General features: G+C 38.2%; 1 protein-coding gene across 11 annotated transcripts in view; it reads right to left on the bottom strand.

Moving 5' to 3' along the window:
* Nucleotides 1–226: 226 nt before the first annotated feature.
* Nucleotides 227–26,917, bottom strand: part of CREM (cAMP responsive element modulator) — a 36,117-nt gene continuing 9,426 nt past the window's right edge. For 2 of the 11 annotated variants that reach the window (XM_071428664.1, XM_071428662.1), the window contains exons 3-8: nt 22,355–22,501; nt 17,376–17,467; nt 17,088–17,233; nt 11,319–11,462; nt 3,260–3,416; nt 964–1,580 (exon numbers count right to left, since the gene is read on the bottom strand). In XM_071428664.1, coding sequence (XP_071284765.1) covers nt 1,436–1,580; nt 3,260–3,416; nt 11,319–11,462; nt 17,088–17,233; nt 17,376–17,467; nt 22,355–22,501 — 831 coding nt within the window. In that variant the 3' untranslated portion in view covers nt 964–1,435. The other 9 variants (XM_071428669.1, XM_071428667.1, XM_071428663.1 and 6 more) reach the window with 8 other exon arrangements.

The following is a 26,917-nucleotide window of genomic DNA, read 5'->3' on the forward strand; positions in this document are numbered from 1 at the left end:
CTGTAATCTGGTTTAAACATGGGTTTATTTTAAAAATCTTCAGCTCTCATCTGTAGGCTACTCCAGAACTCAGTGAATCAGCAAATAGTTACTTATTGGAAAGCTCTCTTCCTTAGGACACCTTGACCACCATTCAGTAGTTTGCTGAAATTGTGAAAAGAACTGCACCATCAATCTTCACTACAGGCAACTATCTACAGGTGTTCAGGATCTAGAATGTGAAGTATTCAGGATGAACATTTAAATTTTAATATATAGACCTCCAGTGAATCAAATATTCTGCAGAATACAGAAAATTTAAGTAAATAGCAGCCATATAACAGAGAGCATCTTACAGGTATTTACAATATATTTAGCATCATGTCATGAGCTTAGGTGTGCTTTTTTCCCTTTGTCTTCTTTCAGATACTCATGGATTTTAAAGCATCTCAACCAGGTTTTTAAAGGAAATCAGACACTACACAGGTTAAACAACATGGTTCTATTAAAAACTATCTTTAACCATGGCACTCAGTGACAGCAATACAATACTTTTTTCCACAAAGCAACTAATATAAAAATATGCCATAAAATCATCTGTAGACTAGTATGCTAGTACATACATATAATCATAACATTCTTTTATAAACTCTTTCCTGAGATACCTTGGGTTGTTTGATTTTCTTGTATTACTGGATACATTATCTTTATGATTCATCTAAAACAATTGCAAAATATTTTGAATGTGCAGGACACTCAGTAACATGTAAAAGTAATTTGTAAATACATGGCAAAGAAACAGCTCTTAGAAATGATGCACTTTTTTACTTTGTTATATTTTTTAACATTTGGCTCCTTGGGAGACAGAAGGATGGTGCATGAAAAACCTGAAATTAGAGCTATGAATTGATAAAAAGCAGGAAAGCATTCAGGAATGTTAGGAGTTGGAATATATTATAAATGACACAAAGAGAAAGCCGTAAGTCATGTTGGCTATGTATTGTCTTACAAAGCAACTGGACATATCTTAGTTCACAGTATAATAAATATTTTTACTAATCTGTTTTGGAAGAGCAAATGTCTTTTAGGGTTTCAAGCTCCTGTATAAGTTTCTTGTTCTGAACTTCTAGCACTGCAACACGACTCTCCAGACATTTTATGTATTCTTTCTTCCGACGTCGACATTCTTTAGCAGCTTCCCTGCAAAAAGCAGAAGTAAAAAGTGCAAACAAAAAAGCCATTTGCATGCCATTAGAAAGCTCAGCAGAGTATGGAGACTATGACAGAATTCCAAATTTTGGAATATCTCCCAAATCAGTCTGAAAACACTAAGCAAAACTGGGTTCCACAAGGGCCTCAAGTGTCTCTTTCTCAAGTTCATATGGCAATCTGTAGAATTGCTTCCTCTCATGCCTTGATTAAAGTTCATAATAAAGGAGGTCCAAATGAAAGACAGTTATTCTGCTTTATGACAATAAAGATCTTTGAGGGCCTTGAGTTCCTCAATGAGAGTCTTGTTTTGGTTTTCAAGCACAGCCACACGATTTTCAAGACATTTGACATATTCTTTCTTCTTTCTGCGACATTCTCTGGCAGCTTCCCTGGAACCAATACAAGGCAAATGACTACAGGAACAGCCACAATATGGCAAAGACTGGATAAATGCAATTACCTGCAAACCCTGTGGTTCCACAATAACAACAACCACCACCACCAACTGCTGGATTGCACAAACAGAACATCGGATAACATCCAAAAGCAGTAACATAGTTAAAATATAATCCAAAGCATCTAGAACTTGAAACGCATCCAGCATCACCAAATACAAAGATGGAACCAATACACAGAAGAATCGAGAAAAACAGGGAGTAATTGATGATGTATTGACTTGAGTTGCACTAAACATTAGGATGGAAAGCAGCATTTCTTCTTCCAGCCACATTCTACTTTGTCTGTTTATCGGGAGCATTGTCTTCTGCCATCAAAATCTTAAAACCAAACCCAGAGAATATACTTTCAGAAAAACACAAACATAACACTACTCTCTTCAGATAAAAACTAGATGCCAAGCTTACATGTAGATAAAAACTCACAGCATATTGTAACAATGTACAATACAATTTAATCCAAACAAATACAATTTATTAGCATTTCAGAACTGGCTGCCTGAGCACATTACAGCCACACGAGTCTGTAGTTTTTGTTGCTGGCAAATGATAGCCTGAAGCCATTTTTGTAGTTCTGCTCAAAAGTCTCTAATATTTGAGCTAAACGCTTTGGCTAGTGTGCTCAGAAGCAAGTGACTAAACAAGCATTCAATTCCAGAAGAAATATTAGAAGTACTGGGAGTCCTCCTTTACTACCTTGGAACATGACAAACTACCAAATTGTGAGAGGCTAACATTCCAGCAAGTTACGAGCTATAGCATAGGCATTAGTTTTAAAACTGAAGGAAGAAGAAACAAAAAGGAGGCACAACAATGCAGTGATCCTTGTAAGTAATTTAAAATAAAGAACAGGCATGAGAGCAAAGCAATACCATTAATTCAATTATAAGACAAGTGGCTAAGCAGTGTATTAGAGATCTGCAGAGCAGACTATTTCTACTATTAATCTGCCAATGACAGAGGTGGCTACACATTTTAAAAAGACAGACTCCCCAAGGAATAGCAAGAAGACTGCACAGAGAAAGACTGACATTTACAACACTCAGTCAAGTCCATGACAACTAATTAAAAAATATACAGCAACTTCACACAATGGGCCTCACAAAATGACAGGGGCACTGCAAAGTATCTCATCCCAGCAGCCAAGTATTTGGCAAAGTCTATAATTATCATTCCATCTTTGAATAAGTCCTCTTCACAGCATCATTAATGGACAGCTGCTAATGAGATCCTCAGCTATTTTCCTAAACAATTCTTTGTGGGGATGCTTTAAAATGAAAGAGGCCCTACTGGTCATTTTACTGTCAGTAGTGGGAGAGGACAGGAAGTAAAATGCAACAAAAAGTGTAACTCTGGATCATCACAAAAATTATCTGATATTGATTTCTGAATCACCTAATATTTTCAAACTAAAAATCCATGGCTATAAGGACAGAGTTAACAACCAATACTCTATGCTAGAAGGACATGGGATGACTGAAAAGAATTTCCTGCCTTCCCTTCATCAATTACAGGCAGTGCTTATGACCTTAAGAAGAACACTTTGTTATAATGTTTGGGGGGGTGGGGGAGGTAGTTTCCAACACTGACCATGAATTATTGTATAGTCTTACCTATTTTTCAAAAGTCTCAGCTCTCTCTTGCGTGTGGCCTCTTCTGCCATTTGCTGAGGGCTGTGCAGAGTCCCTGGCGAGGCTGCCATAACCACTCCCTGAGGTAAGGTAGTAGTGGGAGTTCGGATCTGGTAAGCTGGCATGTCTCCAGTGGCAGCTGTATAAAAGAAACATATTTTAAAATCTATGGCAAAAAAAAAGAAGTATATCTGAAAATAACAGATTTCTGACAATGATTTATCCAGGATCCCAGATACATAAATTATTTCACACGTCTGTCATGACACAACTGTATTTTTTATCTTAATAGCATTTATTTCCATACTGTCAAGTGTCTGAATTGCTCTAGCACGTGGCCCCAGTAGCCAGCTGGACATGCTTCCACATGGCTCTCTTCATACAACAAGGGGAAAGCAGTCTGAGAAACAGTTCTGGCAGTGACACTTCCTGTTTGCACAATCCCACAAAAAGAAGGCCCTGCATCTAAACTGAGGTTTATATGCTTCCCTGTTCTCCCTGCACAGGATTCAATTTGCTTCAGAAGACAACTTTCTCGTCCTTCCTTGTGATAGCAACAGTACCAGCTTTACAGCCTCTCCTCCTCTTACAAAAGCAGTTTGGCAACCCTTGGATAAGGAGTGAGAGCTGCTGTTGCTACAATGAAAAGAAACAGACAAGTGCTCAGGATATTCAGGCATTTGTTCCCTGGGCAAGAGGACCACACATGGGATGCTGCAGCATTAGCAGCAACAGGAAGCAGTGGCAGTTGCACAGAAAGGAGTGTAGCTGCACAGTAAATCAGAGGGCAAAAGTTCAGATTCAGCTCCAGCTTAGCAGTTTTGTGCCCTCCCCAAGCCAAATGCTGATCTGATATGACTGGAAACCAACACCTTTCTTACAGTCTCACGTCATTTCTTTGTTTCAGATGTACTTGTCCCTACGTGATGTACCTCAACTTAAAAACACTGGGGAAGTCCTAAGTACTTGTGTCTTGTCTGACAGAAAACAAAACCAAACAAAAAACATACTCCACTTTACATTCTGAGCAAGTATTTACCTATTTCCTTCCATAAATATTTTATATTATGATAGAACAAAAATTCAAATTTTGTCATTAAAGCAACTGTATATAGTTGATGTTTCAGAGGCTATTGTTACACTTATTCTATACTTTAATTCTCCAAAGCATTATTCAAATAATGGAAAAACATGTCTCACAGTTTAACCCCAGCCTGCAACTAGGCACCACACAGTCAGTCACTTGTTCACTCCACCCACACAGCTCCCCAGCTGGATGAGGTAGAGCAAACTCATAGGTTGAGAAGGGAACAGTTTGATGGAAATAAAATAAAATGAAAAGGAAAATAACAAAAAGAAAGAGAAATAAACCCAAGAAAAATAATTAATGCAAATTAGAAGCAATTGTTTACCACTCACTAACTGATGGCCAGCCTGTTGCTGAGCAGCAGGCCCCAGGCCAGCTTTCCCTCCAGTTTATATGCTGAGCATGATGCCTTAGGTATGGAATATCCCTCTGGCTATCTGGGGTCAGCTGCTCTGGATGTGATCCCCCACAGCTCTGAGTGCACCCCCAGCCTACTCACTGACAGACTATGAGAGGCTGGAAAGTCCCTGACTGAGTGCAACTACTGCTGAGCAACAACCAAACCATGAGTGAGCTATCAACACCTCTCTCATCCTAAAACCAAAAAACAGCACTGTACCAGCTAATAGGAAGAAAATTAACTCTATCCCAACTGACACCAGGTCAACTTGGAAAAATAAAAGGTAGACAAAAACATCTTGGGGAGGCTGACAGATTGAGCAGTTAACTATAGGGGGGGAAAAATAAATCTAATAAAAATATACTATTATTCTTACTATATTAATGTAAGTGCTTCACTAGTTCAAAACAAACAAAAAAATAGAATCAAGTTGTGCTTAGACTACAATTCCACAGCCATGTCCTGAAATCATTATCAGCTTAAACCCCATGCACCTCCCCCCCTCCTCAGTCCTGTGGGTAAAAGTGTTTGTGGAATTACAAGATGAACTGGACCAGTGAACTGACCTGGATAATCCCCCGGGGATGTGGGAGGGAGAGAGGGAGGGGGAAATCAGCTCAGAACAGCCCTGTGAGCAATGACAGGCAGCTGCCCTGAGCACAGGGCTTGGTCATCTTGTACATCTACAGGGGAATTGCTTAACCCTTCAAATCCTCCACATTTCTTAGCAGTCCCAGTCATGTCAATGGAATGGTACCTCAGCTCACTAACTATAAAAGTGGAATTTTAGCAACTCTTCAGGCTCACCTTTATGCTGCCCACATTACATACATCTTACAGACTCTATGGTAAGAACTATCTTTTCCTATCTCATCACTAGGCATTATTAAAGAGATGTTACCTTAATTTGCCTTAGCTACAATGAATTAGAAATCCAAGCAAACCATTCTGTAGATGAAGTCATGGTGGGAAAGCTCCACAACCCAGATCACCTCAGCCTGGCAAGACCAACTAATTTGTTGTCTGTGTTTGACTTAAGCTCAGATGGCAGCAAACAGAACTTAGTGCAGCTTTTGTGCAGAGGACTCAGAGTGATCATGTACCTTCAGCAAGACTTAACAAAAGCAAGTCCCTATCTCAGCTGGGATCAGCAAACACCACTGGTAAATGTTCTAGTCTGAGCAGGTCCCAGTAGTGGCAGTCTCTGCCTGACAGTTGTCTCAATTAGAAACCTGCCAGCACAGGAACACAGATAAATAACTATTCTGGTGGTACTGACCTTGCCAATCCAGACACCACTGTTTAGAAACAAGAAAAAAGCATAGCATAGCACTAACAAAGTATCTTTTAACTGTGCAATAATACATATTTTCCTATATATCATTGCAAAAATATATTTTGAAGATTGAAAAATGTTTTGTGTATTAGCTCAAGAAATTACAATGTAACTGACTTCCCCAGAAAAAGACCTTTGGAAAGATGAAACAGGTTCTAAACATAGTGGGATAAATTTAATTTTTTTCAAAGTTATTTTAAGCCTAATTATGTATCTATATTACAGTGAAGAATACCTTCCATTTCAGCATCTGAGACAAATGTCCCACACACTTCATCCAGACTGCCAAACTTCTTTGGCTGTTTCTAATGACACTTCACCAAGGTCTAATGTAATTCCTAAGGTACCAGAAACAGAACTGAGAGTGTTAACAAAGCAACAAACCTCGAGTTGGTCCATTTCCCTAATGCATTGCCCTGGGTAATTTTTATTTTTTTTTTTACCCCTTAAAATGCAAGGGATTAAAAGTCACTGAAAACCTGAAGCTTTTAGTTGAGACTTACATAAAGGAAATTAAGAAAGCCAAAAGACAACTAGTGAAAAAAACCAAACATGCATTAAAAAAAAATTAAAATAAAAAAGCAATCACCTCTTGGAAAAAGTAACTTGCTGAACACTAGAGAGCATCCCTGCACTCAGTTCTTTCAGTGACTATCCAGGAGAAAAAACGCCCGATGTATTTGGATGCCTATTCTCCCCCTCTGTGAGTCATAATGGTGGGACTTGATTATCAAGGGGTTTTTAACTTCACCACTAAACTGGCTACACAAGGCATGAATCATTATCCCTTTGAGCATTAAATACATCGACCCTGAGAAGATATTTATCTTTGGATTAATGAAACAACGTGCGGCAGCAGTGAGCAGCAGCACGTAGGAGCCGGCAGGGAAGCAGTTAATGTTACCGAGCTGCCGGAGGCAATTGACGAGGCAGAAAGGAACTGACTAAATCGCAGCATGACTTGGAGCTGACGTCAATGTGTATCTTGTTTGGAGTTTAACTTTTCCAGTTCCCTACTGCAACACGATTCCAGGAAATCTAATGACGTCAGCCTTTTGAACTCAATTAGCTGAGGAACAGACCATTTTAACAGTGCAGGAGAAAACAAGCAGGCGTTACAGTACTTCAATTATTGCCCTCAAATCTGTTTCCATTCAGTGTTTTTTAATACTCGGAGCATAGGGTTGATTTACACGCTAGGATGAAGCCCATGGCTATCAAATTTGTAGCGTCTATTGCTCAATAAAAAAGGCAGTTGTCATTTTTACAAAACCAAAAGCAATTATAAACACAGCAACATATATGACTATCACCACAATAAAGAAAAATGCAAAAGTAGAGTGGTGGATTGTTTTCAGCAAAATCTTGCATCAAGTAATAAAGAACAGTTACTGAATCAATCTGTGCAAAAACTCATGCACTAACAGTGATTTTTAGTTTTTCCCCCACAAACAAAACTGTTAAAATTGCCCTGGAGTCCTACACTAAGTAGAGAGAATTAGAAGCTATTTGCATGACTTTAGAGAGATGAAAGAATTACAGCAACAGGTTCAAAAGAAAATGCCACAAATATTAACTAAACACTGCACAGACATACAAAAATACCATGTCAAAGGCTAACAAAATTTTTACCTGTTTCATCTCCTGTTACAGCCATGATCAACTTCTGCACACACGATTCTGCTGCTCCTCTACCAGAGCTCAGCATGAACTGTTCCAAACTACCAAGCATGTGCAGGATTACAAGCAAGAGCACTGACATCACAATGACCTCACTTGCTTACCGCTGTCATTAACGTGCTCCATCACTGGAACAGCTCACTGAAACTGCAGCCCAAAGAATTCCTTTTCCAGTAAACCTGGTTTTTTTTCCTCTTCCATATTGCTATAATCCTAGCTTTGTTCTTTTCCCCTGAATTATTCATAAAGCTACAGAAAGCACTCACCACAAAGCAGGCTGTTAAGAAAGACCTGAAAATTCACAGCACTGACTGACAGAAATGAAAACGTGGCTCTAGCATTCATGAATGAATCCAAATGATAAAGTCATGACTGGATAGAAAATAAGGAAATTTAAAACAGACATGCAGTTGTTTTCATTGGAACAGTTCCACTAAAAGGCAGAGAACTCTGTTGGACAGGCATGCAAGACAGGAAAGCTTAATAAGCTGTAACAAATAGGTAAATGAAAGGCTAGAGCTCCTTGCTTTGCAGGAAAACCCACAACCCACTCATTTAATTTCAGTTAAAAGCTTCAGAAATTATTAAGGAACACTCCAACAAAGTAAGTCAACCTAAAGCCAGTGGTTTCAGATGCTGTAACAAGCAGAACAGTAACTCTGGGTAAAGGCTACCTCTTCCCCCTTCCCTCCTTTTTCAAAATATGTCCAAGAGATCTGTTTGACTCTGCTTTAAAATATAAATTAAAAAGAACAACAACTCAGCTGTAAGAGAGTTACTCCTTATTTACAAATACATTTCAATACAAATGAAATACATTCATTTCAATACAAATGAAAGAGTTTCAGACAAAGAGTCCAAGCACTGGTTTGTATGTAGTGCACAGCAAACTTCTAAGGTCTTTGTACTAAACTAATTCAGAGTGGTAATTTATCAACTGTGAAACTGTGCTGGATGGCAGCAGTGGAAGCATCAATGTTTGCATTGATGTTCTGTGTTTTACATCCTGTGTTTACAGCAGTGCTCTGTGATTACAGGAGCACTTCAGGATCATATGTACAGAAGATCAGAACTAAAGCACAAGAAGTTCAAGCCACAGATTTCAAATATCACTAACAATGTAACGTAAATACAAATAGATCCCAACAAAATTAGTTTTATATAACTTTTCTACACTCACTTTCACTAATAATCAAAACACTTCCTTCTTCAGCTAGCAAAAAAATCCTTAACCCTTAATGTGTTAGGAAACTGCCCAGACACTAGAACTGCCTCTTCTTTTGCCTACAAATGTAAACTTGTAGCAAATACAATGTCACTCAATCGGATCAATATATTTGGCACTTTTATCCTAGTATTTTTCCACACCACAGGTTATCAGAAAATACCAAACACAGGGTTTATGTGATCTTATCCATTATTACATGAGATTCATTAACAAATACTTTAGAAAAAAAATCAATACATATGCTATCTGAAAGATTCTGAAACAGAATCTGAAACAGATCTTTTCTGTTTCCAGCTATTTGTTATAGTCTTTTCTTCTACTATGATAAAGAAAATAAATTATATGCTGCCTACCCAAAATTATTATAAAAATACATATGTAAGTGGTAGGATTACTAAGCAGAATCATTTTTCTATTATAATCTATGTTATCACAATATTAGGTGAACAGTCAACTACAAAGTGTACATAAATGACAAATGTTCATAACCTGTATGCCAACAGACTTTCTGGCATAGGCAAGATGAGCTGTAATAAGGACATTTCAGACACTTGTATATTCAACTTATTCCATTGTCCCACTCCATTGTAATTAACTCAGGTTTGCTGCCTTCATACAACTGTATTACTGTAAACATTTTCACAATGTTTTTATACATCTTTTTATTTTACTGTAGATGTTTTGTTTTTTCCTAAAGATTTTCTAATATCAATAGCATGTAGAATAAGTTGAAGCCTTTTATCTTCTCATCATCTCCAAGTTCATGCTCATTTACTGTTTGCTTTGTACTTTTCCCTGTATGTTATGTCACATTTTTTACCGAGCTATGAGGCTCAGTAAAGCACTGGACTTTGAATCAAAGGAATAGAGAATTCCAGGAAATAAACTTCCCTGAGCATGGACAGAGAACAAATCAATTTAGTTAAAAGTATCAAGATGTTTCCAGAAACATGATGTAGAAGGGATTCAGTTACTGTCTCTGAATCCATTTTGAAAGTTTCCATCACAGGCAAAACACTTAAAGGGCAATTCCATCTTGTGGAGCCCTTTGCTGAGACTGAGCAGCCCTGTCAGAGAACAGCTCTGTAATGGAGAGTCTGTAAGGGAAAAATCAGTCAAATGGAATTCCCAAGGACTGAAATGCTGCCAGACAAAATCCTCAAATGCTGTGCTTCTTCACAGATGGGAAGTTTAAGAAGCAGCTGAGGAGTTATTCTTTCTGCCCCTGACACCAAAGCTCTGAAGAATCAAAGCAGTACCGATAAAATACTACAGTGAACCTGGAGAGATGGAGGCAGCCTCTGATTTAAGGGATGTATAGGCACACACACAGAAAACATATTTGACTCATACTCAGAACAACATGCAGTACTAGAGTGGGAAATTGGTTTGGGGGACAGCCAAATTTGGGTCTTAAGGTTTTGTTAAGTATGTATTCATAATAACATTTTGGGAAGTTGTAACAATACTCTCTGAACAATTAAAACTTAACATTTAGCTAAGGTGTTTTCATTTTATAGTCTTAAAGCACTTGGAATGCTTCTGGAAAAGTCTTGGGACAACAATGTATTTTGACATTTATTTGATGATCCTCATCCACTCCGTGAATACATACCTAAATCCTTCCTAGCTCTTCTCATGGCTTATTTCAGATAGCTGTTTTGGCTTAAGAAAGTATTTATACAGCCCTCCCCCCTACTTCTCTCTGTCAATAAAATATTTTTTTTTAAATCTGTATATTCTCCATAGCTATTAATTTAGTGTCTCCATAGAGAAATCTATCTCCCATTTTCAAAGGTTTTCATCACGTCATGTGCGCACTTTATAGGACCTTCAAAGCATTCCTCTGTGAGAAAACTAGCTTCATTAAAGGATCTGCTTTCTAGTAACTGCAAGAGCCATAAGTTGAAAGGAAATTCTCCCCTAAACATATCCCAGGATCTTCAGAATTTGCGTTTTATTAACATTAACTGCTGAAAAAAACAAATTAGTTTCATATATTAAATGATGTGCACCTTCAGCATCTCACTTCAATCTGTAGGAGTACCTTTATTCCAATTAAACATGTCTCAAAATCTGCAAAGGACAATTCAAAGCAGAAAGTGATGTTATACTGCTATTTCACTCTTTTTAACCAAACACAGTAGCAGCCTTACTAAGCAGAGAACCTGAATCCCTTCCTAAGACTCTTCTATCTTGCTATGAGTATTTTACTTAATGGTGCAATAATGTCAACACAAAATAAGAAAAGCTTTAAGAAAAATTGTTTAATATGAAAAAATGAAAACAAACTAGACTATTAAAATATACCTTGAACAACAACTTGGCTTCCAGGAAGAAAAAACTGCTGTGTGCCATCAGATGACTGTGCTGCATATTGCACAATGGTAGCACCTGGCTGAGGAGCTCCTGAATTTGTCACAGTCTGAATTGTACCACCTTGAGATATGGTAACTAAACAGGAAAAAAAAAAAAGAGAAGTTAGGCAACAGAAAGACATAGCACATGCTAAAAAACATGCAATAAACACTGTCTTACAAGACTCCTGGTCCTCTCCTTGCTTAAGGATCAATTGTATGATAAAACTTAGATAATATTAATACTGATTTCCACAAATATAAAGTCTGTTGTGTAGTATATACCATACATATAACAGATAAAAAGCCGTGTTCGACACATTTTATGTCTATGTTTCCAGAAATAGTAACTCTACTAAAATAGTTTAAATATGTGGGGAAAAATCATAGCTCCTAGCCATATAAAAGTGATGTTTTAAATACTAACATAGGAGTTATTTAAAAAAAAAATCTTAAAAAAGCCATTTATTGACTCTCAGAAAACAAAATCCAGGACATCAAGACAAAGGAAAAGAAAGATATCTAACACTAATAATCTTTTCCTTAGTGTAAGAAAAAGTTTAGCACAACTTTTAACCAGGTTGTACAGAGCCCAATACTCATGTAAAAAAAGAAACAGAACAAAGTAGGGTTCTTCCCCCAATGTAATAGCAATATAAAAAAAAACAAATATACTTTCCCCATTAATAAAAATCATACTGTCTTCTTGCCATAATCAAGTATTTATCAAAATGCAATTCCCTAGAGACATCATTAATTGTATATTCCTTTTGAAATTAGCATTGCCTTTGTTAAACACAGAAATATCATTGAATCACAGAATGGGGCTTGAGTTGGAAGGGACCTTCAAGATCATCTAACTCTATCTCTGGATCTGTTCAAGCAAGTCCATGTCTGTCTCGTGCTGGAAACTCAGAGCTGGATGCAGCACTCCAGGTGGGGTCTCACCAGAGTGGAGGGGCAGAATTGCATCCCTTGATCTGCTGCCCACCCTGCTTTGGATGCAGCCTAAGATCTGGCTGGCTTTCTAGGCTGCAAGCACACATTGCCAGCTCATAGTCAGTGTTTCAGCCACCAGCACATCCAGGTCCTCAATCCACTCATTGCTCAGCCTATATCCACATTTAGGATTGCCAAAACCCATACACAGGATGCCGTGTATTGATGATGGGCATTGGCCTTATCATGAGGTTTGCATGGGTCCACCTCTCTACTCTGTCACAGTCCCTTTGGATGGGATCCCTTCTCTCTACTGAGCTTTGAGCATCAACTGCATCATTCAGCCTGCTGTCACCTGCAAACTTTCTGAAGGTGCATCTCCACAAAGATTCTACATCTCCAACCAAAGATACAAAATAATACTGGTCCCAGATCTCTGAAGGACACCACTCATCGCTGGACTCCACCTGAGCATCAAGCTATTGACTGGAGCTCTTGGAGCCAACTCCTTATCTACCAAGTGATTCACCAGCCAAATCCACATCTCCTGTGTTAATTAAAGCAATCCTGAAACTTTCAGCTGAGAACCCAATGCCCAAAGAGTAAAAAAAACTTTTCTCCCCCAGAAGATATTTAAACTATGCTATAAAAGTCAGACGTAAAAAAAGATTGAGGCTTGCCAACTTCTCTGAATTCACTGTCAGATTACAGTATTTGATGCCATTCTTGAAGGTTCAGCTCTGCTTATCTCAATACAGGATTTGTTAGATACCTATGTGAATTTTAGAGATTGCTGAGTTCAAATGTTCTGTTTTGGCAACAGTAGGTTGGGTGCTGCACGCAGGCTCCATAAGGCATTGAGGAGAAGGGGAGGAGTGTGGCAAGGGGTAGAGTGCAAGATGTTTCAGTCTGGCCTCCAAAGCAGAAAGTGCCCCATTTTAAGGCAAAACAAAACAGAGAGAAGCAACAAAAGTAAAGCATTGTATCCCCTACTCTTCACAAAGTCCAGGACAATAGCAACAAGATTTTTGTTTTGTTTCAACTCTACCTCCCAGACAAGTTAAAAAGAGCCAAAATCTGCCTCTCAGAGTTAGCACCAGGAATGGTGGTGCATCTACACCCCCACAGAACCCTACCACATAAAACCCAGACAGTCTGGCTTCCTAAGCAGTAAAACATCAGCACAGATTGATAAAAAGCTCTTAGCTCCACAGTGAACCTGGGTAAACAATTATATCGCAGCTGTCCAGCAATTATTCATTCAGATCCCAACCCAGTACTTTATAAACAAAAGTGAATCAACTCCAGTAGCTGCCTCCCTTACAGGACTGATTCCTGCCATATTCCCAGAACAACATACTGCCTGTCCCCCATCCAGTGTCCTGATCTCAACCACTGCACACATTTGTTGTGCTGGAGCTCTGCTGAAAACTGAGACTTTTATGATGAGTACAGGACTTTCCTGGACAGTCCCTGTAGCTGAATGTCATGCAGGTGGATGGATGCAACTGGCATCTTCTCTTCCAACTAGGAGTGAGGACAGTACTAATACCACCCTCTGAGTATGATCATCAGCTCTAATCCAGAAAAAAAACCCAGATCTTTTTCCCTTCCAAAACTGGAAATGGAACTAAAGTTAGTTTTCCCAAAAGATTTCTTAATTCTCCAGTTGTTAAAAGTTTGTTCTAAGACAGCAAGTAACTCAAACAGATTAAGATTTAATAATTTTCATTCCCCCTGCATTTTTTCATGCAGATCATGATATTCACAACCAGGCAGGGGGATGGGGAGACTGATTCACACACTCCAACTGAACGAACAACTCTTACACATTAGACCACTACCACAGGTGAGGGAAGTAATTTTTTTCAGTATTAAATAACCAACATGACAGAACTAGAGCCAACAGAGTAGGTGTGTAGTCAGATAAGAATACAAGGCTCCTACACAAGAGTGCAAAACTACCCATTTGCCTGGCAAAAAGATCACATGTATGTAGATGGAGGTAGCTGGTAAAGATAACATTTTATCCTGTCATGTCAGTCTGTCTGCTTCCAAAGCCAAAGCCAAGAAGCTCCAAGGAAAAAGGTATTGGGAAACCATGGCAACATATCATTTTGGCTGGTGAAAAGTAAGTAGAGAACAGCCATCAATGCTGTTAATAGACAAAAATACATTTGTTTTCCAGAACGATTTACTTATAAAGTTCTTCCAAAAAGAGTCATCCCAGACATCCAGACATAAACACACAGTCAAAATGATCTTTTCAAATTGCCCTTCATTTACAGGAATAGAGAGAACAGCAGAGAAAAAAAGGAACCAGCAAATGTAATAACATAACACCTCTTTTAAAGCAGGGCACAGTACAGATGGTGACACCACAAGGCCAGCTCTTCACTGCCACGGACACTGCACAAGCTTAATGCACAAACTCCTGGGTGCCTGCACAGCAGAACCTGGGCAGCCCATGCTGGCCAGGGACAGAGGAGTCCTCAGGCACAGGAACAACAGGCAGAAGCACAGAGCTACTGACAGGAGGCACAAAGATGAGGGAGGTACATGGAGTGACCCTCTGCATCATATCCAGTCTAAAATCAACACTGGATTTGCTACATTCCCACCCAGTGCTCCTGGTTTTAGTTCCTGAGGATTACAGGCAACCAACAGGATGGCTCAGAGATGCTTCAGATCCATGCTTCATATATGTAAATACTAGGGGTCAACAGTCAAGCTCTCTTCAGCAGGTTCCAAATTAAGACCCCTTTTATTACAGGGCAATGACCATCCTTGCTACCACCTGGCCTAATTAAAATACACAGACTTTGCTGAGGCAAAGTATTTTAACTTACAAAAGTGTATTTTAACTTACAAAAGTGAACTTAAAAAAAAAAATCTAATTAATGAACTCTTAAATTCAGCAAAAAAAAAACTATTTCCAAAAAGAAAAAGCTCTCAAAACAAAGTTTTTGAGCCAAAACCAAGAGAGTCCATGAAGGCTGACATTGCATTTTGAAGCAATGCTCCATTATAATGAGAACCTTAATTATACAGCACATGTTTTATGCTACAACTATAACTTAGTCAAAGAAAAAGCAGCAAAGAACAGAAATCTCCCAAGCTTGGCTTATAGCCAAGTTTAAATTAAAACACATGAGATTTAATTAAATTTTTGTGGATTCTGTTCTCACATTGTCAGTGATGCTCTCTGTTGCTTAATTTTCAGAAGTAAATGTCTGATTGAACAAGAAACAAAAACCTGTGAATTTTGTTATTCAGTGAAACACTTCCCTATCACTATTGTTTATAGGTGTGTTTAAATGAAAATATATTCCCCTAAGAATCACCTCCTGCAAGATATTATGGTCAAAGTACAACTTTGGCTTCCCAGAGAAAGGCACGATTAAACCTAAGCTCTAAAATTTCTTAGAAATCCTACAGGTTTACAGGCTCACTAAGTAATACACAGACATTATTACACTTTTTTTAAGCCTTGAAATGGCAAATATATATATTCTTAATCAAATCTAAGCAAAATCAAAAATACAATTCAAAAATGGAAGAAAAATATTTAATTTTTCTTAGAATACAAGAATACATTAATACATGCTGGATTCTGCACTGAATAGTAGTAATTTAGGATGATGGTATTCTTTTCCACAGAAAAGAACACTTCAGATGCTGGACATCACACAGCAAACATTTATTTATGTCTAAAGCTTACAGAAAGGGTAAGAAAAGCAGCCTAGGGGCACAAGCAAAATTACTTTCTATGCTGAAAAGACAGATCATATAGGCAAATTCTGTATTCGCATCATTAATAATTAGTTAGTTGCCTAAATTAAAAATAACTGAAGAATTCTAAGGGTGAGTAGAACACTACTAGAGCCATTCTATCCTCTTTTATATGCCACTGCAGTGTTTTAATAGACTTCCTCTGTTTTCTCATTTCAGGAAATAAACTCCACAACATTTCTTATGCAATCTTCCTGTCATTATATCACAGGAAAAACACCTGCACTTTAGCGTGTCTACTTATGAAAAGACATGAAAAACCCCTACAAACTGTAGGAGTGTGTAGCTTTATAAAATACATGATTTTAAAAAGAGTTGTTATTACAAAGTTATCCAAACTGATAACTGATTATGTCCAAAGAAGCCACAGAGTGCAAGTTATGCAACACTGCTACGATAAATACAGGAATAAAAATATCCAAAAGCAAATCTATAGAACAGAACTGTGAACATAACTTTTAACTTGCATTTGGATGATGTATCAAATGCTGGAAACCATGATTTACATTAGTTCTGTGGTGAAAATGTAGATACTTAAAAACTGGTGACAAAAAGACATAATTCTTTTAAGAAAGGAAATTGGAACTTAACAAGTAATTTCATACTCCAAACTTACATTTCAAAAAACTCTACTTGCCATTTCATACAATGAATAGCACTAATACATAACAAATCATAAGAATTTGAAACTGCAATGATTTGTATCATTAAACATTCACATAAAAGTGTCAACATTTTTCCTTTCAGCTGAGCCTCACTTCCACATTTTAATGCATAGAAGCTCTAGAATGATTAAATTTAGCAGCCAACAAATACTACAAGACTAAAAGTCTATAATCCCCATGTTAGAAAAAATTAATAATAATTACTTAAAAATACAGAATCTCTTATTCTTCTTCATGAAAATCAAACATGCCTACTGCATTAGTTAACTCCTAGAGACAAAGCTATGCTATGCTCTGCATCATCACAAAGTACATGGCACACATACGGTATTGCCCTGTGTTAGTATGATACAGGCTGGTTGGCATGGCCACTGCAGAAATACCAGAAGGCGTTCCTTCATCTTCTGACTTCTCTTCTTCTTCAATCTTCGCTATTGCAGGTGCATCTGAGGAGAGCTCATTCAAAATTTTTCTAAAAAGAGAATGTAAGTAATTTTATGTACTTGAAGAACCATACCCATAAGAAAATCAAAGAACTGACTTTTATCAGACAGTTTTGCTGTAATGAATAAGCTGCCTTTAAAACCAGCAAAACCAAAATTAAAAGTCCTTACCGGTATGAAGGCCTTCTTGAAAGTATTTCCCTACGTTTTTGAGAATCAATTATCACTTCTGATTGTGCAGCTTCATCTGCAATCGATGCTACCTGTAATAGCAAAGTTCCTGAAATTCATAACTTCATTAAAAAAATTAGCAGCAGAGTAATTTTTTTTTAAATTCCTTCCATGTTTACATATGGGAAGTTTGTTGACATATTTATCACTAATCGTGTGATTTTGGACTACTTTTTCCAATGCAAATTGCAAATTCTGAAGTTACCCAGACACAGCCACTCAGATAACATCTTCCATTTGAAAAAGGAAAAAGTCAATAAAGTCCAGGTTACTTTTTTGTGAATGACACTTAGAAAAAGTACTGGAAACAGATTTCTTTAAATATAAAAATATTATACAATTTCATTAGCTCTTAAAGTGAAGTCAAACATCTAAAATACAGAATCCTGCACTAATGTGCCTTAAATGATAGTACACAATATTAAAAGTGTCTTCATGCCACACCAAAGCTATTTTAAAAATAACTTTATTTAAATATACACATTTATTAGACTTACTAACACATTCATAAATGCAAAGGTATTGTTTAGCAATGCTGTATGAGTTTTGGAAGCGCCTGAGAAATTCACAATATCTCACTTTCTCAGACCTTTAATATTTTCATATATTCTTTTTCTCTTAAAATTACTCCAGACAACATTAAGGCCTTGGGCTGAATCACACTCTTGACCAGCATCTATCTTACTTGACAGAACGGAAAGTCATTATTGAACAAGGAAAAGGCTTTATTTTCTTGGATTCTTTTAACTACTCAGAACTATTGCTGTGCTGAGATTTCCAAATTAAAGTAGTGTGAAAATCTTTAAACATGAAGACAGACCAGACAGCAGTTTCAGATTAAGCACTTTGTTAAACTAACACTGAACAAACATGATGTAAGGGACTAGAAGACGTCAAGTGTTTGAACCAGCTGCAGTGGAAGCTCAGGGAATTCAAGGAAGAGCTCTGGAATTAATGCATCTGCCAGTCCTCAGTGTTTGGCACTTGAAACAAAGCCTGACCTCAATAGAAAATGACTGTCTGGAAGGTTCTGGAAATGTATAGGCCTGGGTCACCTCAACTTAAACCTTTAGAACTCCACCTTGAAGGAACTGCAGGTAATTGCAGAACAAAATTATCTCTTCACTTGTTAATTTTATTACATTACATTTCTGTGTAAAAATATTTAATGCAGCCTCATTTGGCTGGGTAATATGTAACAAACATCATTAGAACTCTATGTCTGCCACCTAGGCAGTGAGAGTTACTTCTGCACGTGTACAGATGCACAGCTCCAAACCAGACATCAGAGCTGACTGCAGAGATACAGGTGCTTCAAGAAATCTGTATTCCTCCTTCTGCAGGAGAGACCAATGCTGAGCAGCAGAGAGAGATCCTGAAAGACACTTCTCTCCCAATGTGCCTTCAGCAATCTCCTCAAGGATCGACCTCCAAGCCTCTGGCATAATCTGTCACAAGTAAGATTGTATTGCTCAGCCAAGAAAGAGCCTGGGCATCCTAACTCAAAACAGAATTTTCATTCTGCTGGGGCCTGGGGGTTAATAAATTATCTATTTGTCCCAGGACAAATAGGTCAAAACAAGACCTCAATTGTCTTTAAATTGCCACATTGCCCTAACAGCTACCAACTAGGCCCCCTAGTTTGTGAAGATGGCTGAAGAAGTTGGGAGCAGTCATGTGTGTATTGGTTTTGCAGAGCATAGTTTTTGGTAGCAGAGGGGATTCACAGGTGGCTTCTGTGAGAAGCTGCTAGAAGCTTCCATGATGTCCAGCAGAGCCAATCCCTGATGGCTCTGCAGATGGATGAACCACTGGCCAAGCCCGGGCCAGTTAGGGATGGTGATAACACCTCTGTGTTAACACATTTAGGAAGAAATCAAAACAAAGGTTGGGGGCACAGTTTCAATTCTAGCCAGAAAAGAGGAGGAGGTAAGAATATGTGAGGGAAACAATGTGGAGACACCAAGGTCAGTGGAGGAGGAGGTGCTCTAGATGCTGGAGCTGGGATTCCTCTGCAGGCTGTGGTGAGACCATGGTGAAGCAGCTGCTCTTCACCCACAGCCCATGGGGATCCATGGGAGATGCAGAGATTCCCTCCCAGCCCATGGGGATCCATGGGGGATGCAGAGATCCCTCCACAGCCCACGGGGATCCATGGGGGATGCAGAGATCCCCCAATGCCCATGGGGGAGGTGCCCACACCAGAGCAGGTGGATGCCTGGAGGAGGTTGTGGTCCAGCAGCAAACCCATGGAGAGACAGGTCTTGCTCCCAAGTTGGACCAGCCTGTCCTTGGAGGACTGCACCCCATGGAAGAGAGACCCATGCCACAGCAGTTCTGGGAGCATGGTTTGCCCGTGGGAGGGACTCACATTGCAGCAGTTTTGGGAGGACTGATGCTCAAGAGATTGGAGCTGTGCTGGAGAAGTGAATGGAGAATTGTCTCCCATGGGAGAGACCCCACGGTTTCACTGGGGAACAACTTCTCTCCCTGTGCAGCAGAGGAAAACCTTGGCAAACTGGCCAAAACCCCCACACTTTGTCTCCCTGCACTGTCAGTGGGAAGGAGGCAGGGGCTGGAAGAAAAAAGGTGTCTTCAAGGGCTTATTTTACTTCTCATTATCCTGCTCTGATTTTGTTAGTTATAACTTCACTTTATATCTTAAGGTGAGCCTGTTTTGCCATTGGAGTGTTCTCTCCTGGTCCTTACCTCAACTCATGAAATCCTTTGTTAAATTTTCTCTCCTCTGCCCAGCTGTAGCAGGGGAGGGTGAGTGAACAACTTTAATGAGGGCCTGGAATTTTGGCCAGTGTCAAACCACCACAATGTAGAAGAGGAACTTTTCTACAAGAAATTTCAAAAGCTTTAATTTTCATCATGACAAAGAGAGAAATGAACACTTCAGATCACTCTAATGGCAAACAACCATGTGCATATTGTTAACAAACAAACCATTGTAATTTTTTCCTGGACATTGTTCAGATTTCAACTTCACCTACTTCAGCTTCATCTGCATTTGAACAAATTTAACTTCAAACTCATGTTAAGTCTTTCCAAGACCTGATACACTACAAGGGGGAGCAAGCAATAAGTCAAATAACAATTTAAATCTTCCTATAAATAAAACAACATTTAACAAAACAATAAGGAATGCTATAAACATATTTTTTCATCTAAAAAACAACAGCATTATGAGAAAAACTTCTGAGCACTTTCCAGTTGAAAAGGCAGATGTTTGAGGGAGAGGTCATGCAAGCTTCAACACCAACCTTCAGCATACTTCTTTCTTTTTTAAACTGATATAATTTCCCAAGTTCCCCACTGTCTGGCAGAGACAAGGTAGAAGTTAAAGCCAAATGATCTGGAGGAAATTCCAGGTGGCAGGATAGCGTACTGGAAAGGATCACAGAAGGGCTAAATACCCTCTATAATGGATTCTTCTACAGCATCTTCAAGGCCCTTTCTTATCCAGATGAAACCAAAGCAAAATCCTGGAACTAACTAGTCAGCATTAATTGGGACAAAACTTTCTTGTTTCTACTCCTTTGGGAAAGAGCGGACAGCCAGAGTTCACTACAACAAATAGTTGACTTCCACTCCCCTAAAATGACACAGCAGCAGCTGGAAGAGATTCCTGAGAAATTTCTCCTTCTGAGCTTTGAAAAAAGTCCTCTATCTTTGCATGCATGTCCTGACTACACTGACTAAAGGAACAGAAACTGGGAATTACTAATGTGCTTATTGAATAAAGGTTACTCAGTAAAATTACAGTTAGAAAGAATTCCAATAAAAAAAAAAAGTATTTACTTTGAATACTATGTTCTGACTTCAAGTTTGATCAAATATTGGCACCTACCACACCTCTTTCCATAGTGATCTAGGATTTCAAAACCTTGAGGTCCCATCATCTACACCTACTGCTAAACAATAAAATATTCATTATCTGATCACAGTTTTATTATTTTTCTCAAATATAAATCCTACTTATACATGTCTTTTTGTTTATTATACTGGAAATTTATTAAGAAGCCTCTAACATTAAAGATGGCTTCTCAAGACCGACAACACATGACTTTTCCTTAAAAAAAGTTGCTATGGCCACAGGCAAAACCCTTCCCTCCTAATAGGGAGAGGTGTATCACCTTTCTTACCAGAAATAGCAATTGTATCTGCAAAAAGCAATTCAGCTGACATTTCTCGAACAGATTTTAATAAAACTAGAGCAGAAGCCTTCCCAGCTACAAAAAAAAACACCAATGGGAGGCCAAGAAACTTTCAAAACACTGCAAATTCATTCACTCTTGCCTTTTCTACTTTTTAAAAACTCTGAAAAGTCTTACCCGTTTTGCACCAATTCCTGTTTTCTAGTTCCTGCAACTTTCAACACATGAACATTCGCCACATAAATGTGTGTTTTGAGGCTGCTGGTATTTTTGGTATCCACATCCACAAAAAGCAATACATGATGCTCTGTGAGGGTCTGATAGGGGCTCCAAACAAGGAACCACTTGATACAATATACCCAGACCCTTTCCAATAATAAAATAGGAGATACTTCAATATTTATGAGTTCATAGTCTCGTTAGAAACACTATGTTCATAGAATTTAACAGAAATTAAAAACTGCAGGGTACACTGAAGTAAGGCCACGTTATGACACAAATTTGCTATTGCGTAAGTTCAGACCCAAGTTCCAAGACAATTTCTTATAAGATAAACAGGAAGCATTAAGGAATTGCTACACAATGCTTGTAGAGCTGCTCCTGGTTGGATGTTTGCCACCTTTTCCCCTGCTGTTTCCTGTGCCATCTGAGTAAATCTTGCAGCACTGGTTGGAATGAAGAGAAACTGAAGATGGGCTGGGAAAAGAATTATGAGGTACCAAATATTCATGAAAATGTAACAATAAAAAAGCTAACCTGAACAGCTTGCATGTGTGGTGACTGAATGACTGAGGGCTGTGTGGCTTGAATGACACCCTGGACATGAACAGTTTGACCAGAAGGCAACTGCACTAGAGTTACAGCTGGAGATCCTCTTCCAGCACTGGAAGCAGCTACAGAAACCTGCAAAAATTACAATCATCATGTTTAAGTAAGATGCCTTAAGACTTCAGTAAATGCTTTTAGCAGTGATAGCTAAAACAGACTGATTTTGTTGCCACATCTAAAAAAATCTCAGATGTATATAATTATCACACACAAAAATAAATTATTTTACTAGTAAAAGTACCAAAGGCATGTATCTTTCCAAATAGTCTGGAAAGCTTAAAACTGTACTCTAAGAAACTGCAATTATTTGGGTTTTTTTCTCCAGAGACTTTGTATTTTCCTTTCAATCAAAAAAAACCCAATCCTCAGCCATCACACACCAGATCTCCTGTTGCCAGCATGAAGGTTAGGAAGAACCTCCAGAAATGTAACAAAACCCACACATATTCACTGGAGTGGAATGTCACTGCAATAACATAAAGGGCAGACTTAGGAAGAAAACTATTTAGAACTGCTTTAGTTTTGCTTTGCTTATTAGGTAAGAAGTTGTGCTTTTTGGATGGATGTCTCAGGAGACATGAGAATTCTTCAGATAGTGAAAAACCACCCTGTTAAATAAAGCCATACAAGGATTTGTAAACTCATTTAGTTTAACAGACTCCTGTTATATATATAATTTTATGTATCAAGAAAAAGAGAGCTGGAGTGCATCAGTGCTTCAAACAACAACAAAAATAAAGAACAGCTGAATCTTCTCTAGGCCTAGCACAGCCATAGAACAGCTTTCCCCAGCCTGTGACTCTCAGCCCTCAGTGCTGAGGACTAATGGGCTGAGAAACAGCTTAACACCTATGGACCAAGAAATAGTTCAATATTTGTGCTGTTACTGTTAAATCTATTAAAGAAACAAGCAAAGGGAAAATACTGTGATTGATCTCTATTTATGTGATGAAACATCTCTAAACTCGGAAAACAATGCCAAACATAAACTATATAATAAAAAGAAATGCTGTGTTTTTCAATTAAACTGCACTGAAAAGTCTTATTTCTATATTCTGTATATTCAACAATAAAATCAGACTCAAATATAAAACTCTGTTATTATTCCCTTCCTAGCTTTGTTCACAGCTCCAAAGGTATCTGCTATGAGCAGTAAACATAAAATGAGATGAGAGTAAGAGGAAAAATATGAAGAATGCTGAATATTAAAAAAAACAGTTAAAGAAACTTTTGTAATTTTTACATATTTACACTGAGGTGTTTTTTTTAATCCAAATATAAAAGCAGTTTTCATTTCTGATCCATAAGATACTGCTTGTCTAGGAAATAATCCCCTTCTTGAATAAAGCAAAAAAATTTAACTGCTATTAAGATGCACTGCTATCAAAAAGTCCTGATGTTGGTTCAAATTACCTTGAAGAAATAATGTTTCTAGGAAACAAAGACAGGATTTTGTCAACATTCACTCTGCAATTGTTCAATGTTGTAGGAAACTGAAGCACTTTTCAGAAAACAGAACAATTGAGGGCATTTTTAACCCTGAAATGGGTTCCTTAAATCATTCCTTAAATGGCATGAAATAGTAACAGGGAAATAGGACATACAAACCGTCTTCCCAACCTATTAAACGAATATTAATATTACAAGAAATTTATCAGAAACAGATATTTGAGATTAAGCTCCAGAAAGCCTCAAAGATCTGAAAACTATGATCTATTTTGTGGCCAAGCTTACATCCTAAAGCCAAGCTTCAAGCAGCCATCACAGAGCAGTCTGAATGTTTACATAACATGCTAACTTTTCAAACCATTATAAAAGCAATTTCACCAAACCTTTCCATTTACTGTTCTCTTTGTGAGAATTGCCATTTGATACAATGCTCAGTAGGTCAGAAAGAACTTTCTGAGTACAGCCATAAAACATTAAAAGGTGAACAGTTTAAAAGTTTCTTTTTGGTACACAATGGGTCCTCACACATAATCAGGAAATAATCCAGTACTTGAGATTAAGAAACTACATTCATTTTAAAGCTCCTTATTCAGTATAACCCCACAGGGGGAAAAAAAAAAAGACAACTTCATTCAGTTAATACTGAATTTTGGACTAAAGTTTAAAGGAGAAATTGTTTTGTTTCCATTAATTCAGATAAGAGATTAAATGAAACGGTTTAAGTGCTAAGGGAAGAGGAGATGGTAGTATTATAAAATTTTCAAGGTTCATATTCTGCATCTCTTTTATAGATATTGGAAATTATTATTAGAATTTTGATTCAGATTTCCCTTTACAGTTTTCAAGCTGAATATTGCTGTGTCCACTGACATACTAGAACATTTTCATGCTGTCATGCGTAAATCCTGACTGAAACAGACTTGGCAAAGGAATTTCTTTCTGACATCAGCGATGAGCAATGCTACCTTTAACATCATTACTTCAAGGACTGTCTGGCACAGCAACTGAAAACAACCCACAGAGGCAAGTCAGGGACACAGAGGCTGAGGGGCAGCTTAGCACATTCTATGGGTTCTGTGCTCCCAGGCATGAAATACTCATGTCCAATAGCTTCAATAAACATCAACCATGCAACCCATAATAGCAGTATGGTCCCATATTTCAGGTATTTGGAAATGTAAGTGCTCCCTCTTCTACGTGAGGAGAGCAAAGTAGCCAGCAAGAATGACCAGGTACTACCTTCCTACTGAGGCACACAGTCTTGCAGACAAAGAGGCTGCCCATCATTTATCTCACTTCAAGATACATGGTCCATCTGAACAGTTATCCTGGATATCCTGTGAATGTCAGATATCCTTTCCCTGCTAAGTACTGGAGAGGTTACCTTCACATTCAACCCCTCATACCTTCAACACTGCCAAATGTACAACTCAGGACACAGGCCCATCTGATTTCTGCCCCTGCTGCAGACTCCAAGTACTACAAGGACTCTAGAAGTAAAGTGAAAAGCAATTCTGGAAAAGGAAAAGCCAAGGCAAATCCACACTGGATTTAACAAAAGAACAAAGGACCTGCCACATTTGGGCACCAAGTACCGTCTATGAGGAAAAGCCGGAGACAGATGTTTTGATCAATTCCAAAACTACTGCCAAAATAGCAGCACCTACTTTTAAGGAAAATAAGGTTAGGGTGACTCCAGACATTTGGTCACCATATGCTTCAAGGAAGCACAAAATGGTGAAATAGCTGCATGTTTATAATCCTCTAACATCAACTTTGCTAAATGGCCTGCATTTGCATTTGGCAGGCTGGTTTTATAGCCTTACTTACAGCAGCCTAGCAAACTCCCATAGGTCTCAATCTCTAGGGAGTAAGATTTAACACTGTTTGATGTGTCAAGAGCCTACAAGAACAACCCCCCAAAGCGCTGAACTTGAACGGTCCCAGCCTGCAATAGTTACTCACTGCAGGCTCTGAAAACCTCCCTGAAACTCTCCCTATGCTCACTGACAGCAGTTCTCACATTGTAAATCCTGACATATGTCTAATTCAGGGCCAGCACCAAGAGGTCAACAGATGGTATCTCAGACAAGGTCAGAAGACAGCTCTACTGATAGACAACATGACAAGGTTAACAAAAAGTGAATCAAAGAGGAACCCATCAAGATGTAGGATTAAAGAAAAAAAACCCCACAACTGAAAGTGTTTTTATCAAACCTGAGAAGGGCTAAAGTACATTGATCTTACATTGTTATAGTTATATTTAGTGTAGCTGAGCACACAGCAACACAGAATGGCTTCTAGAAATCCTGCAAAAGGAACATCTAATTTCTCTTTGAACACCATTGCAGATTTAAATCTTCCAAGATGTAATTTTGACTACCATCAACACTATCAGAATATTCCAATACAAGTTTACTTCCTTGTAAGTACAGCTCTATATATAGCAACAGATGATCTGTGCATGTGAGACACCCATGGAGCTCATCTCAAAACAGGTTGAGAAATTTTCCATCTCACACCTCTGCTCTTCCCTCAAAGACATCAAGCTTTTGTACAGGTGTGTGGCACATCTTCAACAGCTTCTAAAGACAGCCACCAATAATTTTACTTTCTTACCTATTAATTCTGGTAGCTGGATCAGAAAAATATTACCATGTCAATTAATCAACTGGCTAAAGGTGACAGATGCAAAAAATGCAACTATAAACTGATTCTACAGTACAACATTTTATTTTGAAAACAATCATTTAATGGACAAAAAGTGTATCTCATCTTTGTTAGTTTCAAATTTATTCATTTTTGCTTTAGTAGAAAAAGTAACTTTACTTTCAGCAGCAAAAAATCGCAGGAGAATACAGCAGTAACTATGACACAAGTGAAAAAAAAATGCAAACACTATTTTTTCCTCTACAAATAATGTATAGTAAGTCCTTCGTAGCATTGGAGGCCATCCCATCACACCATAGTGCTCCAGCCCCCACATTCTTAATGTCTCCTCTCTCTCCCAACAGGGGAAACATTAAAAATGCTTCAGCACAA

Source organism: Agelaius tricolor, unplaced genomic scaffold (assembly GCF_023055355.1).
Source record: "Agelaius tricolor isolate 1412-34295 unplaced genomic scaffold, bAgeTri1.0.p SCAF_6, whole genome shotgun sequence".
Classification (NCBI taxonomy): Eukaryota; Metazoa; Chordata; class Aves; order Passeriformes; family Icteridae; genus Agelaius; species Agelaius tricolor.